The sequence below is a fragment of the Prionailurus viverrinus genome, chromosome C1, assembly GCF_022837055.1.
Source record: "Prionailurus viverrinus isolate Anna chromosome C1, UM_Priviv_1.0, whole genome shotgun sequence".
Lineage (NCBI taxonomy): Eukaryota > Metazoa > Chordata > Mammalia > Carnivora > Felidae > Prionailurus > Prionailurus viverrinus.
In genome coordinates this window covers 59,223,449-59,234,538 of record NC_062568.1, presented here as the reverse complement: position 1 = coordinate 59,234,538, position 11,090 = coordinate 59,223,449, and the positions used below count along the sequence as shown (strand labels likewise).

The window sequence follows — 11,090 nt, the reverse complement described above, 5'->3', positions numbered from 1 at the left end:
GAACTCAAAAGGATGCCCTGGGATCCAAATATTTTAAGAAAAAAGTGTAGCATACTTTTTTGTGAGATGCTTCACTATATATAGTTCTCATTAATCTGTAGATAGAAATAAAGTTATATTAATATTGATAAGGGCCAAAAACAGTCCCCCCCCCAAGATGGACCACTTGACATGAAGATTATTTTGAGTTAAAAAGTAATCAAAACCCAGCAGATTCAGAAAAAGCTCTTTACCTCCCCCACAAATGCCGAAAAGAATTTAGATAAGGACCTGCTCCAGGAAAAGAGCTGTCACCATAGATAACTACATTATGATATGAAGTAAGTACGGTAGACATGGAGGAACCTAGCAAGGCCTGCTTTTTCAAAGTCTTCTCTTTGTCCCACTGTTTCTGAGTGGCCCAGCAAACATTGACTTAGCAAACATTTACTCTTTTTTATTCTTCCTGAAGATTGTATTCCTTCCCTTTGAAGACCCAGCCCCTCACCCCTTGTCTTTGGTTCAGAATGATGCATATACCTCTTTTTGCCTATCTTTAGAATTTCCATGTCTATGTGGATTTGTCATACGCTGTTAAGTTTGATTTTCTCCTGTTAATTGGTCTCATGTCAATGTGATTTTTAGTCCGGCTAGGAGGACTTTGAAAGGGACAGGATTCTTTCATAATAGGAGTTCCAAAACTACAAGGCTCTTCCCTCTCATGTTGGCAGGGGAAGTCAGCTTCTTTCTCTCAGTCTCCCTGGACCATTTCCCGGGGTCAGGGGGCTGGGAGATTCTCAAATGCACAAGGACAAATTACTCACCCCAAGGTGCCTCACCAGTCACAGCCTCAAGTGCAGGAGACACTGCAGAGAACCTGCTATGCTATTTCCTCCTCCCCCACCATTTTCCCCACCCTGCCCCCAGGGTAAGTGTGCTTTGCTGTGTTCTTTGGTAGAGTTTGTGTAAGATGGGATATGGAGTGAGAGGGAAGAATGACCCTATCTCCAAGTCTGGGTCTAGAGTGCTGGAGAACTTAACTCTTTATTTCTCTCCCTAAACTCAGTCTCTGCAGAAGTCCCAAACATGTCCCCTGAGGCAGAATTGGGGAAAAGGAAAGGACTATAGATATCAGCCATGCCCTCCATTGTTTTTATTTGTCTTTTTAGCCACGCAAGCACAAACATTGACTGACCATTGTAGTGGGTTTAATGTAAATCCCAATTCCCTGACTTTTTCTGTACCTAGGGGTGGATTCTCCCCCAACACCCTCCTTGAATCTGGGCTGGCCTGTGACTGGCTTTGGTCAGCTGCATGTGGCTGAAGTGATGGTGTGTGTGTCAGTTTCAAGCTTACACCTCAGGAGGCCTTGGGTGCTTCTGCCCACTCTTAGCTCCTCACCAGGCCCTGAAAACAACCCAGCTTCGACTACTGGCTGATGAAAAATCACCTCAGCCCACAGCCAAGCGCCCAGCAGAACCCAGATGAGCTGTCCTGCCAAGCCCAGCCAAGATCAGCAGAGTTGTATCAATGACTTGCTTTCACATGAGTGATGCCAGGGAGACCAGGAGAACCATCCAGCTAAACCACCGACTTGTGAACTAAGTAAAGTCTGTGCCATTTGAAGCCACCGGATTTTCTGTTGGTGACACAGCATCATTGTGACAATGGATAACAGGTATAACCCTCTTTCTGACCTCCAAAATCAATATCATTTTTCTTTTCTTTTCTTTTTTTGGGGGGTGGGGGGGGTGGGTCAAATACCTCTCTGAGAAGCTCAACAAATAGCCAAACTCTAGTTCTCAGTCTAGATTCAGCCCAGACACTCTACTGCCCATACAACAGTCTGTGGGAAAGACACTATAGCCAGAAGAAGATATTTTAATTTAGCAGATGTCCAGAAATCCTAAAGGAAAGCTAGTCAGCCTACTGGGAGAGACATACATGAGGAGTAAGTGCAGTAACACCCTACAGATCTTCAATAAGGCCACAAAGATTCCAGTAAGTGTGGTGGGATGGCATTTCTTGTGAAACCAGTGAGGGAGGCCAATCTCCTCATTTTGAACTGAGTTGGAGCTGAAATGAGACCAAGAGCCGCCAGAACCAGAAAGGAGATGCCGCGCTGCCCCAGGCCTTGGAACCCAGGCTCCAGCTAAGTTTACCTACGATCTCTGATGGCAGGGAAGCCCTGCAGTGGGAATCCGAATGATATATTTGTTAGGGTCAGGCATAAGGCAGGGTAAAGATAGGAGTCAGAGGCTAAAAAATTTTAGCAGTCAAAGGCTTTGTTTGGGAACTAAGGTCTCGGGCGAGGTTCCGTGACTCAGGGAGAGAGAGAGAGAGGAGTCAGGGAAGTCGCCCCCAGATGTGGTGGGGTGGGGTTTTTAAGCTGCAGCGTTCGGGTTTAGGTCCGGGTGGGCCTTTTTCCGCGTCAGGTCGTGCTGTAGCTTGGTGATTGGTTGACCTCCAATTCGTTCTGGCAGCTACTAGGGGCTTTTCATTGGGTTGCGCTGGCAAGATGACGGTCCCCTCTACTATGGTTCCAAGGACATCCTAACAATATTAACTTGTTTATAACCTGTCTCTACACTTCTTCCAGGATGCCAAGTGGCCTCCTCTAATTCTAACCCCTAGGTTGCCACTGCTCCATGTTGTAACCTCCAGGGGTAAAGTTCTTTGGGACAAGATAAGGGGAGAGCTTTGTCAGGTATGTGAAGGGTGATCCCTGACCACAGACTGCTCTTCTCCATCTGACTGATTGCAAGGCAGCTTCTCTTCCCTCAGGGTCCCCTTCCTCATCATTTGTGATTTTTAGGGACTTTGAACGGAGCCTGCGCACCTGGGGCAGATGAATAGAGCTTGCCCACCCAGGCGGCTCTGAAAGGTTCCCCTGGGCTCTCCTGATGGAGTTCCTTTCTGACTAGGGGCCTGCCAGCCACACCAAAGCTGCCCACAGCCCAGCAAACAGCTACCGCAAGGCAACAGGCCAGTAGCTGGAAATCTATGGATTGACAGCTGGGTGCGGAGAAAGCAATAAACGATAAGTTGTTGATTGATTTCTAGTTCTGTTTATCCTTTTGAGTAATAAAAAACAAAAAAAAGTGAGGGTGAACGTACGAAACAGGGTAAGGCCCTGTGAGGTAGTTCATGTGGGTCCTGCTCCCTGATGACCTTTTCTAGACATTTTCCCACTACAGTCATAGTTATGTGGGTGTGGTCCTAATTGTTTGGTACCTGACCTTGGGGTGATTTGGGGCAGGGGAATATTGACTTGGTGTGTGACTTAGATAAAGGGAGTGGTTAAGCGTCTGGGCTCAGGATTGGTCAGTTTGCATATCAAAGTCACAAGCAAGTCGTTTGCTATCTCTAGGAATTAGCTCACCCTAAGAGGGCCAGTCCCTCCTCAAGTCTGAAAGGCCCTACATGCCAAAGCATCATAAAATACAGAAACTTAAATATATATATATATATATATATATATATATATATATGATAAACACAGCAGGCTGGGAGAATATGCATCCTCCATATCTGCCCTGAACACCCAAATTCTCAAGACACTTGACAGCTTCTGGGCCTTCCCTCAAGGCCACACAGCTTAGGACTCGGCATTCTGCCCTCTAAGTATTTACAGAAGTCATTCGTAGCACCTCAGTCCAGCTCTCTTGTCCCAGAGCAGTTCTTTGCTTTTCCAGGAAACCAACGGGATGAAAGTCCAGGGCCGGGACTTCCTCCTCAGGGTGTTTGACAAGGACTGACGTACTCTAGGCCCTTTGAATACGGGAAGTTCCAGACACACCCAACCTTGACTGTAGTTTCTTGAATGCTGAATGCTGGAACTTAGGTAGAAGGACAGAAGCAAAAACATTTCAATATGAGGGACCCACTGACAGATTGTTCGGTGAGTAGCTCAGTGTGGTTTTGCGCCTGTGTGTGAGAGGGTGGCCTTAGAGGGATATGTTTATATATTAATGGGTTTTAACTTAAGAAATCTGAGACGTTTGGAAGACAAACATGTTAGACACTGGCTGTGATACAAAAGTCTTGTGGCTTTTCTTTGGTTCGATTTAAAAGACAGTGCTTTCTAGCAAGTGACGGGTCAAGGTAATAGTCATCTTTTATTCTCATATTGTTGGAAAGACTTGGAGTGGGTATAGCATCATATTTGCTTGCAGATGGTGGCTGTTTGGAAAGCATTCGTAAGATATACACCGAGGTGCCAACATCGTGTGTAGAGTGGCTACCCAAACACTCAGAATCTGCAGCTGATTTGGGGTTCTGAGAATGCAGTAGGGTGGAGGGTTTTGGCATATTTTCCCGTATCATTTAGAGTCAATAACTGCAAGACGTGCAAGAGGAAGGACGGGCTCCCCACGCTGCCTGCCCTACGGTGGTTCTCAGACAGGCTTCCCAACATGTTTAGTCCTGGGGAGCATTACCAAACAGAAGATTGGCCAAAAGTCCGAGGACAGTGTGAGGTCATTAGCAGCAATTTAGGAAATAAGGAGCAATTAAAATAAGGTGTGTGGGGGGGGGAGGGAAGGGGGTATATATGCTCTGAACAGAAAATAATCAAGAATCATCAGCGTGTTAGCCCAATAAATGATGCCAAAAAACTGAAATTGGTGACATCGGAAGCAAGGGGTTACGTTCATTCATCCCGCAAGTATTTTATCAAAAAACAAAACAAAACAAAAACCACCAACAATAACAAACTGGATAAACAGATAAATGAGGGCTGTAATAAAGCCATAAAGAAAAAAAAAGCAACAGGGGTGCCTGGGTGGCTCAGTCGGTTAAGCATCTGACTTGGTTTTGGCTCAGGTCATAGTTTCATCTCACCTGAGTCTCATCTCAGGTCATAGTCTTGCATAGTTTCTTGAGTTCGACCCCCACGTCAGACTCTGTGCTGTGCAGGACCCCCACGTCAGGCTCTGTGCAGAGCCTGCTTGGGATTCTCTCTCTCTCCTTCTCTCTCTGCCCCTCCCCTGCTTGCTCTCTCTGTCTCTCTTGAAATGAATAAACATAAGAAAATTTTTTAAAATAAATAAAAAAGAAAAAAGCAACAGAATTAACGGTTTCATTGTTGTTTATTCAATGGACAGAGCACAGGCTTAGAGCAGATGGAGCCGTAAGTGCTATGCCACAAAATGAGTTCATGAATCAGATGAGCTAAATGACACGAAGTCATAATAGCTAGTAATATTATTAGTGATGATGTAATAGCAGATTCTACCTACTTTTACTCTTTTAAATGCAAAAGTAAATATGTGTCTAATGTAAAAACAAAAATTCCAACAGTATGGTTGTATATAGATTTTAAGACTGAAAATTCCCCCCTTTAATAAGCATGCATATAATTTTAAAATATGTTTTAATAAAGGTATATCAATATAATGTTTCCTTTGCAATCCTATGTTACTTTAATGCATTTAAAAATATTCTGAGTAAAATATAGATTTCACAAGATTGCCAAAGGGACCCATAATACAAAAAATATTTTAAAATCTCTTTTGTTGGGGCACCTGGGTGGCCTAATCGGTTAAGCGTCTGACTTCGGCTCAGGTCATGATCTCATGGCTCGTGACTTTGAACCCCACATTGGGCTCTGTGCTGACAGCTTGGAGCCTGGAGCCTGGAGCCTGCTTCGGATTCTGTGTCCCCCTGTCTCTCAAAAATAAATAAAACTTTTTAAAAATTAAAAAAAAAATCTCTTCTGTTAAGTTCATGCTCCAATGGGCAAGATAGGCTAATAACTGGGCTATTCAACATCAGACAGCTTAGTCAGTGTCCATGCTCAAAAATGGGCTAAATATTGTGTAGGCTCTTAACCAATCTTAAGAGTGTCAAAATTTATTTGAAGAAGGTTTTTTTTTTTTTTAAGTTCTGGTTTTGAAAAGGAACAGAATTGGCTCTGGGCCTTAAGGTCTTGAAGTTTACAAGTTTAGCTTCTACACCTACAAAAAAAAAAAAATGCCAAGTGAAGTCATTTTCAAATCTATGTACAAGGAAGAAGATAGGATCAAATTGTCTCCAAATGAAATAATCCAATTATTTTTAAAAAGCAGCACCTTCTTATGAAATAATACCATAGAGATAGATCATGGGCAAATAACAAGCTATAACCAAGTTTATATTTTTATCCACTCCTGTGGTATCCAGGTCGGGACCTGTCAAATCAGGCATTCTGGGCTTCACCTAGTCTGTCCTTTCCCTTAACATCATCAGCTATTGAAACAGTACCAGGCTGTGGGACTGCTCCTTTAATCTGGCTTAGATGCCAATCTGAGCTTTCTACCTCAGTGGCTCTGCCTGGGTCATGGGATATTAACTGGCACTAAGACACAAGACACTGGTACAATGGCCCATGGCTTCTGTGGGATTCTGGTTCTTCACAGATATAAGGAAGCAGGTTGGGTCTGGCATAGATGTCCTATGGCCCACAGCATCCCTGGTGTACACATCGAGATATGTGATATGCCATCCACGTTTCATAGACTGCTGTTTCCTCATCTGGAGTAAAAGGAAGACAGGATGGAGTAGACTATGTTCTTTAATGTTCTATATCTCATAATTTATGATGGTGTGTCATGGGGATTCCAAATGTTACCCAGGTAATCCCTTAGAGGGACAGTGGTTTGAAATATGATCCCCCATGAATCAAGATTCACATGAAATCAGTAGCACGGTGCCTGTCATATGAAAGACATCCAACAAAACTTATCTGATTAAATATAAGTGGAATATCATAGTTTATTTGACCTATGAGGATGCCACTGTCCAAAAAGTTTCCATACTGCCATCTACAATACAAATGGACTATTCTCGAATAACTGAATTTAACCTTAATCATTCAAATTGTAGAAAGTCAGAAAGAGCTGCTAGTCCAAGGTTGGTACAGTGCATTTAGAAGTTATCTAATTATGTCATGTGCCAATTGCTTTGATTACTGCATTTTTTGTAATGACAGCATTTATACAACAGAATTTGCTTACAAATGCTGGGCAAAAATATTTCTGTAAAGACTGAATAGGAGGGGCATCTGGGTAGCTCAGCAGGTTAAGCATCAGACTCTTGATTTCTGCTCAGGTCATGATGTCTCAGTCGGTCATGGGATTGAGTCCTGTGATGGACTCTGAGCTGACAGGCTCTCTCTCTCAAAATAAATAAATAAATGAAGAAAAAAAAAAAAAGACTGAATGGGAAATGCCTGTGTGTACTAGTTGTGTTGTGAAGGGATTTTTTTAGGGGCTTAGAAATGTCCCAAATATTCTACCACTAGCCTGGACTCCCTTTATCAGGAAAAAAAACACATAACTTTTTTCCTAGGGATTCATGAGCCCTAGGAGAGACAACATGTTAATAAAAACTTATATGGAGATGTAAGATCGATAGCAGGTCTTTTCCTGGAATGAATATTTGGTAGGGTTGGAGTATTTGAAAGCTCAACTGGATGGGAAAAGAACACCAAAACTTCACCTCCTGTACGACTTTGAGTAGAGAAAACCCTTCTTGTACTGGTTGATGACATTACGAAGCCATTTGTGCTGATCATAGCACTTAAAGGTAACTATTACTCCGAGTAAACTTAGTGTAATTATACTGATAAGCTATTTATAAATATATTTATTTCTGAAGGTTTCTCTAATTGATTGGCTCACCTAATATTTCTAATCACAGTTCTGCCCTTAACTAATGAAGTTATTTTCAGCTCTTTGGCATTTCACTATAAAATAAAAGGATTAGATGTTAGTGATTTTCAAGCTATGCTCCATGGAATCCCTTCAGTGGTCTCTCTGGTGCATTAGAGTGGAGTGGGAAGGAGAGAGGTGGGATAGGAAAAGGAGAGCCAAAGCCAAGGTCAAGAGATTTCATACGCTCAAAGCAGATATGTTCCAAGGTTTTCTGATCTCACACACACACACACACACACACACACACACGGCAAGATGGTCCTGGGTTCCAATTTGACATTTATGCAAGTCTGCTTATCACAGATTTTTGTCTTTAAGTTTCAGTGGATGGGACATGATGAAAGGTACAGAATCACTGTTTCCAAAGAAGGGGTTGTGCTGAAATACTGGAAGTATTCTTAGCTATTCTTTTATTTACCGATATCACCTTCATCTCATGTAGATCAGGGTTTGTCAGGGAGTGTCTGGTACATTGCATGTAGGGTTAGAGATAAAAAATATCTCCATTGCTGTAATAAGAAGAACATCCTGTTGTCACCTGATCACTAAGTTAACAGCAACACAATGTATTCAGGAGCTTTTGAACTAGTGTGTGCCTCGGCATCCTGGAGTTTAGGGAATGGGTTATAAGTGTACCTGAGACATGAATCTCGGCAACCCTAAAACTGGCAGGATGTGGTTGGGGGACAGAGCTCATGGGCCAATTTCCTCTGCCTGGAACAACTTTGCTCATTTACCACACTGTCCTAGTACAAATAGCATTTTCTAGATGTGTCATAATGTGAAAACAGTTAGGAAGTACCAGTCTATTAAATAACAGGAAATCATCTTCCAAAATCCTGGCAGCTGCAGCATCGATTGAAGCATAAGATGTGCTTCATTTGAGCAGCCTCTTGCTTTAACAAGTTGAGTTTGAATGCCTTTGGAAAAGACAGAAACTCCCCACTTTCTCACAGTCTCCCTGACTCCCTCCAAAAACAATTGAACTTCGAATCAATGGTTTAGAAACATTTAAGGCTGTCTGGCCTCCTAGAACTGGTCCTCTGGAGGTAGTATTTTAAAAACATGTCTTGGAGAGTTTTGATGGCTTGATAAATTTGGGAAATTCAGCAGCCCCTGCAGCCCAGCACATAAAAATTCTCAACTGGTTCTGCTCATTTCCACTTTGGTTAGGGGCAAGATTTCCCCTCCATGCTCCCATCCTCATACATGGGGTCCAAGGTATCCTATTCTCTCCCCAGGTCTGCTAGATGCAGACTCCTCAGGTGATGGGGCTGGTGTGGGCCCATCCCCCGGGACACCTCATCTCAGAGTCCCTTCCTTGCACTCCTGGCTCTCCTGATGGGAGGTTCTTCTCATGTTGCTCTGAAACCTCCAAATTCCTCCAGTCTACATCTCTGCTCTGTCTTTTCCCAGCCCCAGCCCCAGCCTCCTAATGTTTCAGAGCAAGAAAACTCACTCTGCAAGCACCCATTCAAATCTTTCTCTCTTGCACATGGCCCCCTGGCGTTTTTGCTGGGTCTTTGTTTCTGCTTTGCTGCGGGCTGGAGAGAGAAGCAGATAGGACATTACATTAAAAACTTACAATTTAATATTGTGAGATATTTCTAAGTAAATCAAATAAGAAAGCTACAGGACTTAGAAAGAAAATCATAAAATTTTATTGAACATAAAATAAGATTTGAACACACGAAAAGACTTACTATGTCCTTGGATGGGAGGTCTAAATACCATAAAAAAGTCAATTTCCCCAAATTGATATATTTATGTAATGACATTCCAATTAGGCTTCCAACAGGGACTTAAAAAAAAAATGTAATTAGATAAATCCTCATATGCAAGAATAAATGCCCAAGTATAGTCAAAGAAATTATGAAAAGGAATGAAAAAAAAAAACAGTTGTTTACAGAAAGCAGAAGCAAAGTGTTAAATATCTCTATAACTTAGGTAACGAGTTCCTATGTGTATCATTATTATTATCTGTATCATTATTACTTTATGAAACATAAAAATGTTTCATAATTTAAAACAAAAAGTTTAAAGACTGTGTCTGAGTTTGAACTATGTTCAGCTGCACATTTTAAAAGTCAAAGATAAGAGTGGCTTTTCAAAACCCCTATTATTACATTCCTCTCACACATAAAGTAAGTCCAAAAGTAGAGAGTTGAGGGCTTATCTGGTGGCCCCCAGGGCCATCAAGGACCCAGGCTCTTTTTCTTTTTCTACTCTACCATCTTAGTACATGGCATCTATCCTCAAGGCCACCTCGTGGCCTCAGCCATCGTTTCTAAGTATAGGTATCGGGGAAGAGAAGGAAGGAAACGTCACTGAAACCTCACACAACACTTTTACCCATGCTTCCTTGGGAAACGTTTAGTCACATGGCTACATCTAAGGGAGAGACACCGAGAAAAAACTTTATGCTGGGGATATGTGCCCTGCTTCACATTTATTTATTTTCTTCTCATGATACCTATGTGTGATTTGTGGAATGTTATTTGGTAGTGTACTAAGAAAATAAAAAGGTTAGGGGTGACTTATTGAAAACGTTTAGGCAACAGAGGAGCAAACAAAAAAGCTAAACAATCTTAAAATGCTCACTAAAACTTTCCCATTGTACCTGTAAGGGAAGGAAGGAGGCCTTATAAGATCATATCGTTCACAGACAAGTTATTTTTATAGAAATAAAAGTGGGTTGGTTGCCAAATAGTAATTTTACTCTCATGACTCAGGGGAGAATCATTTCCTCAGACATCCTACATCTGAACCTCACTGTAGGCATGTTTTGCTTGCTCTGCAGACAGCTTAAAAATTTGTAAATTGTTTGCTACCATTGTTTTTTTAAAACCGTATTTCAGATGCCAATCCCTATGTCAGCTTTTTGGGACAGACTAGAATATCTGGCCATCCTGGGCTGCAGTCCCTTGGTCCAGAGCAGTGGGGACAGCTGTCTCTCCAGCTCGCTCTCCCCACCCCACTCCTCACTCACGCAGGGGTCTGCCCCCTGCCTGCAGACGCGTGATTTTGTCAACTTTGCTTTAGGAGTTCACAACGTCTTTATAAAGAGCATTGCTCCCTGACTGCTGTCTTTGAGCCTGAGGTAGTTTCATTGGAGCCATTTGCTATTCCTGTGTGTCTGCCAAACCCTGCCCTGGCTCTCTGTGCTAAGTTCAGGTGAAAGGAGAACCACTGCATAAAGATAAAAGAACTTGGTACAGGGACACCTGGGTGGCTCAGTCAGTTAAGCATCCAACTTCTGCTTAGGTCGTGACCTCGGAGCTTGTGAGTTCAAGCCCTGCGTTGGGCTCTGTGCTGACAGCCCGGAGCCTGGAGCCTGCTTCGGATTCTGTGTCTCCATCTCTGTCTCTGCCCCTCCCATGCTTGTGCCGTCTCTCTCTTTCTCTCAAAAGTAAATAC

At 42.7% G+C, this 11,090-nt stretch overlaps 1 protein-coding gene across 9 annotated transcripts in view; it reads left to right on the top strand.

The window, feature by feature from the left end:
• The first annotated feature begins 3,742 nt into the window (after positions 1-3,742).
• NOSTRIN (nitric oxide synthase trafficking) overlaps positions 3,743-11,090 on the top strand; it is a 59,028-nt gene continuing 51,680 nt past the window's right edge. For 3 of the 9 annotated variants that reach the window (XM_047872392.1, XM_047872388.1, XM_047872391.1), the window contains exon 1: positions 3,743-3,880. In XM_047872392.1, coding sequence (XP_047728348.1) covers positions 3,854-3,880 — 27 coding nt within the window. In that variant the 5' untranslated portion in view covers positions 3,743-3,853. The remainder of the gene's footprint in view (positions 3,881-11,090) is intronic. The other 6 variants (XM_047872390.1, XM_047872389.1, XM_047872387.1 and 3 more) reach the window with 3 other exon arrangements.